General features: G+C 31.5%; 2 protein-coding genes across 2 annotated transcripts; one reads left to right on the top strand and one right to left on the bottom strand.

The window, feature by feature from the left end:
* Positions 1-2602: 2602 nt before the first annotated feature.
* Positions 2603-4378, bottom strand: LOC115695885 (extradiol ring-cleavage dioxygenase). Its single transcript, XM_030622984.2, has 2 exons — positions 3942-4378; positions 2603-3324 (listed from the first exon to the last, which is right to left on the bottom strand). Exons 1-2 carry the CDS (start codon positions 4179-4181, stop codon positions 2755-2757), a joined length of 810 nt encoding a protein of 269 aa, XP_030478844.1. The 5' UTR covers positions 4182-4378; the 3' UTR covers positions 2603-2754.
* A 7926-nt stretch (positions 4379-12304) lies between these two features.
* Positions 12305-14562, top strand: LOC115695870 (protein WHAT'S THIS FACTOR 1, chloroplastic). Its single transcript, XM_030622962.2, has one exon. It carries the CDS (start codon positions 12827-12829, stop codon positions 14321-14323), a length of 1497 nt encoding a protein of 498 aa, XP_030478822.2. The 5' UTR covers positions 12305-12826; the 3' UTR covers positions 14324-14562.
* Positions 14563-15776: the final 1214 nt, after the last annotated feature.

Raw genomic sequence — 15776 nt, 5'->3', positions numbered from 1 at the left:
GAAAGTTCAATTATCCATTTTTTGTTCCGAGACCAAGCTATGGAGCACTTCGATTCTTAATTTTCCGGTGACCTTCAATTATTTGTTGCAATGGAGACCGACCGTCGTTGGAAGCAATGGAATTGTGTACTTGTCATACATTAATTATAATATCAATGGCATTATTGGAGTGAATCCCTTTTCAAACAATTCTTATTTTATTAATTTGCCTCCAAACTTCTTACTTAAATTCAAGGCACGTATTGGAGTGGTTCATGGGAAGTTGCGTGTGGTGCAACTCTATCTAAGTAATTCGGGTAAGTATGTTTTCAAATCATGGGAACTAATAGACGACGAAGACGATGAGGTGTGTATATGGAATTTAGTGCATTATCACGATAAAATGACGATACAAAGTAATAAAATGAGTGGGTCGTCGCAATTTAATGTGTTAGCTCTCCATCCAGATGACGAAGATGTTTTCTTTTTCGAAAATCGTACGAGTGATGATGATGTTGAGATTTTACAATTTAGAATACTTGGCCAAAATCACAATGAGATTAATTATCTTTGCCATCTTCCACCTACAATGAATAAGTATATACATGTTATACCTCTTTCTCATCCTCCTTGGCCTACTCCATGCCCTAAATTATTTTAAAGTGTTTTGTTATTGTGATTTTTTTTTTTTTTTTTTTACTTAATAATGTTTTGATGATTGTTTGTTAATTTTATCATTTTCTTTTTTGAAAGAGAACACTTATTCATATCAATTAATTATGTTTTTTAGGTATTTATTTTATTTTTTGTTTTTCAAAATGATTAATAATTTTACAATTTCCATATGCACTTATTTAAAAGAAAACAAACGTACCTAGTTTATAGTTGAATAAATAAAAAAAAAAATATAGTTCATAATCATCATAACAAAATTTTCTACCTAAAGCTATTTTTGAAACTTAATTCCCATAAGGATATTGTTAAATTAAAATAAAAAATACTTATATATTTAACAGATATTTAAGAGAACATAAACTATAGAAAGCTTTGTTCATATAAATTATATTTTAGTATGTTTATTATTAATAATTTAAATTTTTGTAAGATATTTGTTTTTGAAAATTTTGATTTTGAAGATATATATAAATAAAATATATTTTAAATAATATGAATGGTTAATTAAGGTGCGGTTTGGTAACATTTTTGTTTTTTAATTTTTTAATCGTAAAATGAAAGTAAAATTTTTGTTTTTAAAAAATTTATTTTTAAAAAACAAAAATGCGTTCTCTAACCACTTTTATTTTTCAATTTTAAAAACAGACAACAAAAGTGTGTTCTGTAAAGTTCATTTTCATTTTTATTTTTTGATTTTATTTAAGTTGGGTCAAGATCCGGGGTTGATTCGGGTTCGGGTCAAAAGCCGGGTTCAGCGCCAAGGCCGTGAGGAGGGAATTTGGGTCCGGGTCTAGTTGTAATCCAAAAGATTAATTAAAAAAAAACTGTTTAAAAAAATATTGAAAGTGATTTTTTTTTTTGTTTTTAAAATTTTGATTTCTAATTATAAAATTGAAAAGTAAAAACAGTTTTATAGAACATGTTTTTAAAAAATATTTTCACTTTTCCACTTTTAAAAACAGAAAACTGATTAAAAAAGTGTTACCAAACGCCACCTAAGTTTAACAATAACCTCAGTTTCACTCGGAGCAGTTCCCACTTCCCATGACTACTTCCAAAATAAATTATATATTATGTACAACTCTAATAAAAAAAATATAAAATAAAATGTATTGGATCAAAACAATTTCCTCTCAAGAATTATTTCATAAATACCAAAAAATGATAAAATATATATGTTTTTATGAATTTACCGTTTTTTTTTTTTACAGTTTTACAAAATTTAATTTTGTTTTTACAAAAGGTGATGTTTGATTGGAGGTAATGAAATTGAATGGAAAGGAAAGGAAATAATCTTCATTTTTTGTTGGAATGTCATTCTAATGGAATAGTCTTTCCACTATTTTAGTGGAATAATAATTCTATATCATTCCTGATGAGAAAAAATTTAATAATTTTTTTATCAATTTATTTTTTATCTATTTTAAATTTTATTCAATTCCTATTCTTAGTTGTCTTTTCTTATTTTCATGTTGCTGCTGCAAAATTAGTAATCTGATTTTAAGTACTATTTAATTTTTTAATTATTATTATTATTATTGTTAGGATTTGCTCCTAACTAACAAGGTAACTTATTATAGCCCACAAAAAAAATATTTAACTTTAAGTCAGGAAAGTCATCTAATTATTAACAACCAACTCTTTTTACTTCTAAGTTTTCCAAAGGGTAGTTTTCCTTGTCACCTAACCTCATTTACTTTTTAACCACTTGAGGTTAGTTCAAGTGGTGGGTGTGTGTGTCTTGGAGGTCCTGGTTCGAGTCCCAAGTAAAATATAAACACTCAAATAAAAAAAAAACCTCATTTACTTTTTTACACCATTACTTTTTTTTTAAAAAAAAAAAGAAAGAAAAGAAAAAGAAAGAGAAAAAACCATCATATAGTTCTTTGTTGATATGCACATTGTCACCAACCTTTCTTTTAAATAAATCTTTAAAATAACAATTTACTTTTAGAAGAAAACACCATAAGATAAGATAAGATAACCATTCTATATAGAGTTACAATATTTTTGGTCCTGGTTGAGAGAGACCTTATTATTTAAGAACCTTTGTTACATGTTATGTATAAACCAATAATCCATTTTCACACAACAAATTTACTATGAAGTTGGAGCACTAGTGAACTGGTAAGAGGCATAAGAGAGTGAACCAAGGCTCCAACTATGGTGTATGAGCTTAGCTTTGGCATCTACACCAGCCGCGCCCATTGCCACATGCAAAGGGTAAAAATGTTCAGGACGAGGATGTGCCACTTTAGCATGAGGAGCCTTCTCCTCATACTTGATCACATCCTCGTACCTTCCATTAAGTAAAGCCTCTTTAAGCCATGTATCGAACTCCATCGCCCAAGGAACCACACCATCTTGAGGCTTAAGGTGTCTCAAGTTGTGAGTGGCACTTCCCGAGCCAATGATGAGAACACCCTCGTCCTTGAGAGGAGCCAATGCCTTGCCTATGTTGTAGTGATAGGCCGCGTCCTTGTGTGGCTGCACCGAGAGCTGGCACACTGGGATTTGGGCTTCGGGGTACATCAGCATTAGGGGAACCCAAGCACCGTGGTCTAACCCTCGTTTGGTGTCTTCATTGACTTGTTTTGTTGAGCCTGATGATAAAAGAATGTCTTTTACTCTCTTGGCTAGTTGTGGTGCCCCTGGAGCTGGATACTTGAGCTGTGATGATGAGATAATTATGTTGACAAAATCAGATAAGGGATTGTAAAAGTAGAGTCAAACAAAACAAGGATTGTAAGCAAAATCAAATGTGAGATTGAGAATTAGAATCAAGCTGATCTGTATAAGGGAAGTAATAGGGACCCTTTTAAATGTAGTTGAGAGTTGAAATTGAGGTATCTGCTAATTAAAAGTTAATAAAAACATGAGAAAGAAAAGTTCAAAGACAATAAATTGAAAAACCCAAAATCCATTTTATGATATTGACAGAACATCAAAGAAAGAACAAAGTGATCAATTCACAGCCAAAAATATTATGAATAGTCATTTGGGAACATATTTTCAAAAGTCAAAACCATAAAAACAAATCTATAAATGCTCAAATCTTCAATCTCAATTCATTCAACCCCTAAAGCACATATAGTTGGACAGAGCAAATAGATAATTATATATAATTAAATTTATGAATAATAGTCATTTGGAGCCATCACCTTAAATCTCAAATTCATTCAACCCCCAATAAATAAAGTCAGGAAAATCAGATCAAAGATTGAAATTTGAGGCAACCCAGGTTGGTTTTCAGCCCAAAAAAGCATAAAAAAGCAAACTTTACTGACCTCGTACATTGATTGAGGGAAGCCATAGAAATCATAGATGGTGTCATTAGGACGGTTGTTGAGAAAATTGAGGGTGGGAACAGAGGTTTCCCAGTGAGCTGATATGACTAAAATGGAGGTAGGTATGGTGGGGAAGATGGTTTCCTTCCATGACTGTAGAAAGTGCCTGGCTGGAAGAGTTTCGTCGATGGAAAGAGTGGGTGAGCCATGGGAGATGAAGAAGGTTTGTTTCATCATCATATATGGTATTTTGATATTTGATATGTTTATTATTATGATTGTGAATTGTGTTTGTATTCCTTAAATAATAATGTTTTTGGGTCCCAATGTAGTTAATAGGCAAATATAAAAAAAAAAAAAAACCAAATTTGGAGTGGAATATATGGTATGAGGTGAGAACGATAATTAAGTCAAGAGGAGACATTTATAAGAATTTGACTTGAATTGCAACTTACGCGTTTTTCTATTGTAATTTCTTTAATTATTATCTGTTTATGCACAAGTTAGTTGGAAATGATAAATTATGGTGTCAAGCACTTTTTATTGGTAGTACTTGGATATCTTTTAACAATTCTCAAAATCATATTATCTAATTACCTTACCTTTCACATGTGTACCATAAGAATATGAGCATTGTTAGGGGATATTAAGGTGTCTAACACACTTTTACTTTTATGATATGGTGTTTTATAATTAATTAATAATTTTTATTAAATTACTATAAGTAGGATTTGATATTAAATTGTACCAATAATAATATTACACTTTATAAGGTATCGGGATAGGTTGGGTGGATACCCAACTCTATTGGGAAGGGTATTTGTCGTCTAAATAAGAAATGGGGGTGTGAATGGGGTTAATTTACCATCCGAATGCTGCTGCTGCCCGATGGGTGCCGTTTGATTTTTATTATATTGTAAGAATAATTTGTAGGATAAGTACTTAAGTTTAACTCTGAGTTACAAATAAATACATTAATTTAATTTTAACGGTAGTAATATTTAAGTTATAATTTAATTTTACGTAGGTACTTTATTATCGTGGCAATCTATGATTGATACAGTTTATTAAATTTTAATTTTTTATTTAAATATAACAATAAGAAAATGACACGATAAAATGCTTACGAAAGTTTCATAAATACAGCTTAAGAATTATTACAGTTAAAAATTAAATTTAAATATTTATCTGCAACCGAGAATTAGACTTATATATTTACGCAAAAAAAATTACTCTATTTTGTAATAGTATTTTTTAGTTATTATAAATTTTCTTTATGAATTTACAAAACCTCTTGTACTGTAAATTATTAACATTATATAATATTATTATTTTTATTATGAAATATTAGTATTATGTAATATTATAATTTAGAGAAAGAAAATAGAGAAGAGATGAGAATTTTTTGAGTGTTTTATTCCAATAGGTGATCTCCTATTTATACACATACAAGAGTCAAATATTAAGAAACTAAGAGAAAGGGAAACTAAGAAAAAGGGAATGTTGATTACATTAATGGTAATAAATAAAAGATTTGGACATCCACATAATTAATACTATTTATAACACTCCCCCTTGGATGTCCATAATAACTGCCTCATTAAAAACCTCGCCGAGAAAACCCAGTGGGACAAAACTCGGTCAAGGAAAAAAGAGTGCAGTATGAAATTACTCCCCCTCATTTTGGCATTCGTGGAGATCCTTTAATCGACGCATTCCAATCTTGTGAACAATCTATTCAAAAGTTGATGTTGGTAATGACTTCGTGAATAAGTCTGCAAGATTATCGCTTGATCGAATTTGTTGAACATCGATATCACCATTTTCTTGAAGATTGTGTGTAAAGAAGAATTTTGGTGAAATATGTTTAGTTCTGTCTCCTTTAATGTACCCTCCTTTAAGTTGAGCGATGCAAGCAGCATTATCTTCATAGAGAATTGTTGGTACTTCTTTATTAGATGTTAATCCACATGTTCCTCGAATATGTTGTGTCATTGATCTTAACCAAACACATTCTCGACTTGCCTCGTGAATTGCAAGTATCTCAGCATGATTTGAGGAAGTAGCCACCAGAGTTTGCTTTGTTGATCGCTAGGATATAGCAGTGTCACCGCAAGTGAACAAATAGCCAGTTTGAGATCTGGCTTTATGTGGATCAGATAAATATCCTGCATCTGCGTAGCCAATAAGTTGTGACCCACAATTATTAGAATAGAATAATCCTTTATCAATAGTACCCTGGAGATAGCGTAGTATGTGCTTAATCCCTTTCCAATGTCTATATGTTGGAGCAGAACTAAATCTTGCTAATAAATTGACAGAGAAAGCTATATCAGGTCTTGTACAATTAGCAGGATACATCAATGCTCCTATTGCACTAAGATATGGTACTTCTGGACCAAGGAGCTCTTCATGTTCTTCTCTAGGTCGAAAATGATCTTTTTCTACATCAAGTGACCTAACTACCATTGGGCTACTCAATGGGTGTGATTTATCCATATAAAACCGTCTCAAAATCTTTTCAGTATAAGTTGACTGATGAATGAAAATTCCACATTTTAAATGCTCAATTTGTAAACCAAGACAAAATTTTGTTTTTCCTAAATCTTTCTTTTCGAACTCTTTCTTTAGATATTCCACAGCTTCTGAAAGTTTTTCTGGAGTTTCAATAATATTCAAATCATCAACATATACAGCAATGATAACAAACTCAGGACTTGAACTTTTTATAAAAACACATGGGCAAATAGGATCATTTTTATATCCTTCTTTTAATAAATATTCACTAAGTCGATTGTACCACATGCGTCCTGATTGTTTTAATCCATACAATGATCTTTGTAATTTAATTGAGCACATTTCTCGATTGCTTGAATTATATGCATCAGGCATCTTAAATTCTTCAGGGATCTTCATGTAAATATCACTATCTAGTGATCCATATAAATAAGTTGTGACTACATCCATTAATCGCATATCGAGTTTTTCACTCACAGCCAAGCTAACCAAATATCTTAATGTTATTGCATCCACCACAGGAAAATATGTCTCCTCATAATCAATACCTGGCCTTTGAGAAAAACCTTGAGCTACAAGTCTTGCTTTGTATCTCACAACTTCATTTTTCTCATTTCTTTTACGTAAACATACCCATTTGTATCCAACGGGTTTCACACCTTCAGGTGTTTGGACTATAGGTCCAAATACTTTGCGTTTAGCAAGTGAATTCAATTCTGCTTGAATTGCTTCTTTCCATTTTGGCCAATCTTTTCTATTTTGACATTCTTTGATAGATTTAGGTTCAAGATCCTCGTTTTCATTCATAATTTCTAGCGCTACATTATAAGCAAAAATATTGTCGACAATTACTTCGAGTCGGTTCCATTCTTTTCCTGTATTGACATAATTTATTGAGATCTCATTATTGCTAATATTTTCAGGTACCTGAATCTCTTCAAGAGATTTGTTTATGTCAACATCTTCCTCGATATTTTTAGCCTCTTCATTAGGGCCATCTTGATTATTTGCTCCCTTTCTTTTTCGAGGATTTTTATCTTTGGAACCGACTGGTCTACCACGTTTCAAACGTGCTTTAGAATCATTAATTAATTGTCCTTCTGGGACTTCAATTCGAATTGGAGCATTTTCAGCTGGAATATGTGATTTTGTAATTTTCTTTGGGTTAGTGAATGCATTTGGTAATTGATTTGCAATATTTTGCAAATGAATTATTCTTTGAACTTCAAGTTCACATTGATTTGTACGAGGATCAAATTGAGATAATGATTGTGCATTCCATATAATTTCTTTTTCCAGCTGTTTCTTTTCCCTAGCCCCTAAAGCTGGGAAACTTGTCTCATCAAAATGACAATCAGCAAAACGTGCTGTAAATACATCTCCAGTTGTGGGTTCGAGATATTTAATGATAGATGGAGATTCATACCCAACATATATTCCCAGCCTCCTTTGAGGACCCATCTTTGTTCGTTGTGGTGGAGCAATCGGAACATATACTGTACAACCGAAGATTCTTAGATGGGAAATATTTGGCTCCTGACCAAAAGCCAATAGTAGTGGGGAGAATTTGTGATATGATGTTGGCCTAATGCGTACAAGTTCCGCAGCATGTAAAATAGCATGTCCCCAAGCTATAATTGAGAGTTTTGTTCTCATAAGTAATGATCTTGCAATTAATTGGAGGCGCTTAATAAATGATTCTGCTAGACCATTTTGTGTATGTACATGAGCAACAGGATGTTCAACATTTATCCCTATTGACATACAATAATCATTAAAAGCCTGTGATGTAAATTCACCAGCATTATCAAGGCGGATTGTCTTGATTGCATAGTCTGGGAATTGTGCTCGTAATCGGATTATTTGAGCAAGCAATCTTGCAAATGCTACATTACGAGTAGATAATAAGCAAACATGTAACCATCTAGTTGATGCATCTATCAATACCATAAAATATCTGAATGGTCCACATGGTGGGCAAATAGGCCCACATATGTCGCCCTGAATTCGTTCAAGAAATCCAGGGGATTCAATTCCAACCTTTACCGGTGAGGGCTTAATGATTAACTTTCCTTGAGAACAAGTAGCACATGAGAACTCACTGGATAAAAGAATCTTTTGGTTCTTCAATGGATGACCATGTGAGTTCTCTATTATTCTACGCATCATAATTGAACCGGGATGACCTAACCGGTCATGCCAAATAACAAATAAATTTTTCTGGTTTGTGAACTTCTCGTTCACTAACATGAGTTTCTATTGTACTTATACGTGTAACGTACAAACCTGAAGACAAACCAGGTAATTTTTCTAATATGCATTTTTTTCTTGAAACAATAGATGTAATGCAAAGATATTCAAAATTATTTTCATCTATTGTCTCAATATGATATCCATTACGACGTATATCTTTGAAACTCAATAGATTCCTTTTTGATTTGGTGGATAATAAGGCATCATCTATAATAATTTTTGTTCCTCTAGGCATCAATATAATGGCTCTTCCAGAGCCTTCAATTAAATTTGCAGTGCCTGATATTGTATTAACATTTGCCTTCATTCTTGATAAATTTGAAAAATATTTATCACTTCTAAGTATTGTATGAGTGGTTGCGCTATCCACCAAACACATATCATCACCATTATTTGTAGAATCATGTATAGAATGACAAATGTCCATTACTTCATTAACAAAAAAAAAACATAATAAGTTCAAAATATAAATGCTTAAATAATAAAAGTTCATTACATAAACATGCCAAATAAAATAAACACCTTAAAGTAAATAAATGATAATAATAAAAAAAACATAACAAAGAAAAGTGACTAATTGTGGACATTCTCATCTCCATTATCGATATTCATGTTATTATTAATGAGATCTTCATTAAAAAAATCTGCAACATCTAAGTGCGTAATATCCAAAGGCTCTTTGAGAAATCATCATCTTGATAGGCAAAATTTGCTTCTATTTTCTCCTTTCCTTTCACAGATGCTTGATAAAGATCAGCAAGGTGTTTTGCCGTACGACAGGCACGTGCCCAGTGTCCTTTTATTCCACATCTAGAACATAAATTTTCAGAATTTCTATGATTATTATTTTGAGGACCTTTTCCCTTGTTCTCAGTAGTTGTGCTTTTCATTGGAGTATATGAATTTTTATTTTGACCATTACGATGCCAAACATTGCTTCGACCGTGATCGCGACCACGACCGCGACTTTGATTACGGTCACAACCACGTCTATTACTTCAATTATGATCACGACTACGACTATGATTATGATTGTCAGCAATTGTAGCATTCACTTCAGGGAATGGAGCAGACCCAGTTGGGCGAGATTCATGATTTTTCATCAAAAGTTCATTATTCTGCTCAGCTACTAGAAGACATGAAATCAATTCTGAATATTTTTTAAAATTTTGCTCTCTATATTGCTGCTGCAGGAGCACATTAGAGGCATGAAAAGTAGTATATGTTTTTTCATAGTCAGTAACTTTTTCTCCACACAACATTAGTTTAGAAGTGATATTAAACATTGAAGAGTTATAATCACTTACTGATTTAAAATCTTGCAACCTCAGGTGCAACCAATCATTCTTAGCCTTTGGCAATATGACAGTTTTTTGATGGTCATATCTTTCTTTCAAATTTTGCCAAAGCACAAGAGGATCTTTTACGGTTAAATATTCAGATTTTAACCCCTCATTGAGATGATGGCGAAGGAAAATCATAGCCTTGGCCTTATTTTGTTTTGTTTCAGTATTTTGATATTTGATGGTGTCTCCAAGACCCATAGCATCTAAATAGATTTCAACATCAAGAATCCATGACAAATAGTTTTTTCCAGAAATATCAAGTGCCACAAAATCAAGTTTTGCAAGGTTTGCCATGGATAAAACTTGGTTAGAGGCTCGTGCTGATAACGTATTATGAAATATTAGTATTATGTAATATTATAATTTAGAGAAAGAAAATAGAGAAGAGATGAGAATTTTCTGAGTGTTTTATTCCAATAGGTGATCTCCTATTTATACAGATACAAGAGTCAAATATTAAGAAACTAAGAGAAAGGAAAACTAAGAAAAAGGGAATGTTGATTACATTAATGGTAATAAATAAAAGATTTGGACATCCACATAATTAATACTATTTATAACAATTTTTATATAATCTATATTTTTTTTATTTATAATGTTTATTATCCTTAAATTAGATAAATCTCCAAGAAATTTGCTTGCCCAAATAGGAATTTCCCACTTTATTAGTTCCGATTGAGACAAGAGAGAAGAGAGAGAGAGCATTAATTTCATTAGTAACTATTTAGATATGCAACTAAAATCTCACTTTAATTTCCTTAAAAGGAAAATCCCACATTAATTAAAAATTGAAAAGATCATGCATGTATAATTATAAATAATATTTTATGATGATTTGTGGGTAAAATCGAAAAGTAAATTTATAAGGGCTTAATGAAAAGTAGTTATAACATTACCCTAAATTTCTATGTTTTGAATGTTGTGTGACATGTTTAAACATTATTTTTTCTGGGTTTGAGTTTGTAATAATGTTGATTATTCTAAAAACAAATTTTGTTTATTGAGATTATTAATAATAATAATAAATATGTGAGAAAAATAAATAATAGTACTAAATAAAATAAAAAATTTGTTTGTTGAAAAAAAAAATTATCAATCTTTCTTTCAGTACTCTCAATAATTTTTTTATTTTATTTTTTAAAATACATGTTTGCAGTAAGAACTCATCAACTAAATTTTAGTTATAAAATCAAATATAAAAGGGTGAAGATAAAAAACTTAAGAGAAACTAAGAAAATTAATGGAGTAAAATAATATTGTATCGAATCTCTAAAATTTTTTACAAATGATTCTTTTTTAACCCCTTTTCAAGTGTTCAAATGAGGTTTATATACTTGAACTCTAATGGCTCTGAAATGCAAGTGGTCTCAAAAATAAGGAGATAAAGTTCTGAATGTACCATGAGAGTTAGCGTACAGATGGGTAGTGGAGGAGTGTTGGTCAGATGTTAGCTTGTACCTAAAATGAGACAAATGGTGTCTTCACTACTTGTACTTGTTGTATCCGTTGTAAAATCACCTCCTCTCTTCAGGCTTTGTTGGAGCCGTACTAACTTTAACGGACCCGCTCTCAGTCGCACATCCCTTTGGTATTATTTCCATTAAAACTTATATACTTATAATGAGAGAGCAATACTTTATAATTAATTTGGCTAAGTGTTAAGAAAGGGAGTAACACTTTGTAGTTTAGCTAAGTGTCGGAAGAGGGAGCAAAGGAACTTGAGGAGAGATAGAGAGATCAAGAGGGTATGGAGCTCCCTTGATGCATGTGGGGAGTGATGAGAGTCGGAGCTCCCTTGGTGCATGTGGGGAGTGCTGGGAGCGGGGATCTCCCTTGGACGCGCGGAGATGGTGGAGCGGCAGCGGGGAGCTCCTCGTGCAGGGAGCTCAAATCGAGTCTTGACGTGTCGACTTGTCCCTTTACGTGGATCGACTTTCGCTTTCTTGTCAATATGCTTTTAGTGTATTTTGAAATTTTATACTTAGTAAATTTTTTGGATATAATATTAATGACAAAAAATTACACTTAATAATTTTTGGGGTCAACTTTATTTATTTTCATTTTACTTTACTCATTTAAATAAAATATTTATATTAATTAAAGTTAAAGAAAACAATTAAAAAGTAATAAAATATAATAAACATGAGCTAATGGGAGTAAATAATTAAGTACAAAATAATTATTAAAAAAATAAATAGAGAACCTTTAAATTTAAATTTAGAGAAATTATCCCATATATTATTTTTTTTTAACTTTTTTTATTTCAAATTTACGGTTTGAGTTTCTAAAGTTGTTTCTCATATGATTCTATGTGGATTGCTATAATATTTTTTTTTATTGTGATTAAGTTGTTCCGTTAATTAGTTACAATAAAAAATTTTATGTAGAAATCTATAAAAATAAAAATAAAAAAAAACAAAACAAAACGGTTTTGAAGTCTAATAATAAAAAAGTTTTTTTTAAAATTTTTTTTTAAATAATCATTTGTTTTTTATTTTTATTTTTTCAGCTATTAGAATAGGAGATGCTCTAATCACTATCGTTCTCTTATCCCTTTCTCTCTAAAATTCTCTCAAACAGCGGCCTACACACCACAACACCACGGCGGCACCACCACCACCACACCCACATCCGCCGCTCTTCTCCCTTCTCAACCCTAAAGAAGGTATTTTTATTCTGCCCCCCTCTTTATCTCTCTCTAATTAGTCTCAAATTCTCGTTTTACATCATAATTTGATTCATGGGCTCCTTCGTTACTCTTTCGTTTTGATGGTCTGTTCTCGAAAATCATCAATGTCATCAATGGCATTATCTTTACCATTTTCCACCAATCAAAGAGAATACCCAATAACTGAATTCCTCCCTAGAAACCCTGCTCATTGCTATCTGGGCAACATAGGAAAATTATGTAAAGACAGTAAAACAAAACCAAAACCAAATCTTTCCCTTTCAATTTCTTGTTCATCCATTAAAACAGTTCGTAGTCCTAGTTTAGATAGGCATATAGTAAAGCAACACAAGATAAGGTTTGTTCAAAAGTTGATAACTTTACTCTTATCTAAACCAAAACACTATATACCTCTTCATATACTTTCCAAATGTAGACCTTATCTCTCTATTTCAACACCAAAGTCAATTCTTTCAATGATATGTCGTTACCCTACAATATTTGAACTCTTTTCTATTGAATGGCCACCATTTCCACTCAATGCTACCAAGACATATCCCCAACTCTGTGTTCGTTTAACCCCGGCTGCAGAGACTCTTGCAGCCCGGGAATTAAGCTACAAGTTAGCTATTTCGGCTACATTGGTACAAAAGCTTCAGAAACTTCTTATGCTCTCTTCTCATAAGAGATTGCTTTTGTCGAAAATCGTTCATCTTGCTCCTGATCTTGGTCTTCCTCCTAATTTTAGATCGCGCCTTTGTAATGATCACCCGGATAAGTTCAAGATTGTTGACACTTCGTATGGCCGAGCACTTGAACTTGTCACTTGGGAGGAAGATCTTGCAAAGGCTTTACCTTCTCCTGATGTTAAATCGCGGGAGTTGATAGTTGATAGGCCGTTGAAGTTTAAGCATTTGAGATTGAGGAAAGGATTGAACTTGAAGAGGCGTCATCATGATTTTTTGATTAAGTTTGGTGAAATTCCTGATGTTTGTCCTTACAAAACTCCTGCTGCTGAGTTGGTGAAGGAGTCTATTGAGGCTGAGAAAAGAGGTTGCGCGGTGGTGCGTGAGGTGTTAGGAATGACAGTAGAGAAGAGGACATTGATTGATCACTTGACTCATTTTAGAAAGGAGTTTGGACTGTCCAACAAGTTGAGGGGGATGATCATAAGACATCCGGAGTTATTCTACGTGAGCTTGAAAGGGCATCGAGATTCAGTGCTCTTGGTAGAAGGGTTTGATGATAATGGCAGGCTTTTGGAGAAAGATCCATCTTTGGATATAAGAGAAGAGTTAATGAAATTGGTCATACAGGGGAAGAGAATGAGGAGAGACAGGAGAAGAGCTCGGAAGAGTGGCATTGACATTTGCGATTCTAATGATGATAAACACGATGAAGATGATGGTGATAGCGAAGACGACGATGATTATGGTGATGGTTTTGAGAATTTGTTTGAATCTGAAGATTCAGTTTTTGAGGATGGCCATAATGAGAGCAATGAAGTTGTGTCTTATAGAGATAATGCAGAGTTTTGGAGTACTTATTTGGGGAATTACCCCAATGATGAAGATGAAAGATCTTTGGAACCTTGGTAGTGATTAATGTCTATATTGTAAATATACAAATCTAACATAAAGAGAACTGTTTTTCTTATACTAAACTAAACTAGTTAGTAGTCTTTTAGTCATTTACTATTGAGAGTTCATATCTGTCATATTTGATTAGTTTATGTATAATGGCATCACAGCAGGAACATTGGCAATATATATTTGGCATTTGGATCATTTTGTGGAACTCTTTGTAATAATATTCTGAAGTTTTCTTCTCTGTGTGATCTGTCTGTGTTCTTGAAGTTGTTAAGTTTTTGTTTAGATTTGAGAATGACTGAATAATCTGTTGATTCATTTGCTTTATAAATATAAATACATAACATATTTATGTGTCTTTTTCTTTATTATGGGGCCAAATAAAGTGTATTTCCACTTTTTTTTTAGTAAGTAGTATGTATATAATTTTTTTTTGAACAAGTAGTACTATATATATAAATTAATACATCTTGTTTGTTATCTTTAATTTTTTTGGACTACTTCTTATCATAAAATAGATTGGAAATTATTTCATGATAAATATATAAAAATGATAATTTTTTTTTTATATTTTTACGAATCAGATTTTATATATTAATGAATTATTCTTATAAAAATATAGTTTTTTTTTTTTTTATTATTTTCGAAAAAAATATTATTTTGACGTATGTAAAAGCAATGTGGTTTGTTTTTAGTACACAATGTTATTTTTCTGTTATTTTAGAATAATATTTTTTTACATTGTAGCTACAGAAAAGTAATGTAAAAGCAACATTTGTAAATATTTGTAAAAAAAAATTGGTAAAAATGTAAAAAAAATATATTTTAAAATGTATTGTGCAAAATTTTCAATAAATTACTAATTAAATTGGGCTCAACAATAGGGGGTTTGGGCTTTTATTTTTTATCTTCAACTTCAAAATTCATCATAGGAATTGTTATAAGAGAAGTATCTCTTTTTTTCTAATAAGTAAAATTTATTTAACATCCTCAACTACATAACTTATATATATGATTCTACAATACACCCCTTTAAAAGGGATGCACTGATACACACTGTATTTATTTCGCCATCTAGAAGAATTTTTAGTTTAATTTTTTTTCATATTCGTGTACATTATAGTTATTTAAGATATCATACAAAATTTTAAGGAATTTAAAATAATTTATAATATAGAAAACAATGTTCAAACAGTCTATTTCACACACGTATAAAATAAAATAGTCATGCGTGCAACACACTGTTTGAACCCTATTTTCAGTGTGTTAAATTTTTCTAAATTTTTCAAAATTTTATAGGATGTCTTAAATAACTATAACATGCATAACCATAAGAAAAAATTTGATAAAAAAAATTATTTCAGATACCAAACGAAATAAAAGTATATCGACACACCCCTTTTAATAGGATGCATTATCGAATTTTCCAATACTTTGTTTTCTTCTTCTAATACAGCTCGCC

Source organism: Cannabis sativa, chromosome 6, assembly GCF_029168945.1.
Source record: "Cannabis sativa cultivar Pink pepper isolate KNU-18-1 chromosome 6, ASM2916894v1, whole genome shotgun sequence".
NCBI classification, from domain to species: Eukaryota; Viridiplantae; Streptophyta; class Magnoliopsida; order Rosales; family Cannabaceae; genus Cannabis; species Cannabis sativa.
Note: the sequence above shows the minus strand (reverse complement) of the source record. Positions and strands in the feature narration are given on the sequence as shown.

Bases quoted from the DNA above. Each gene is read 5' to 3' on its own strand.
- LOC115695885 (XM_030622984.2), bottom strand. From the start codon at position 4,181: ATGATGATGAAACAAACCTTCTTCATCTCCCATGGCTCACCCACTCTT. The intron at 3,325-3,941 runs GTCAGTAAAGTT...TCATCATCACAG, and splicing joins TCCCTCAATCAATGTACGAG to CTCAAGTATCCAGCTCCAGG.
- LOC115695870 (XM_030622962.2), top strand. From the start codon at position 12,827: ATGGTCTGTTCTCGAAAATCATCAATGTCATCAATGGCATTATCTTTA.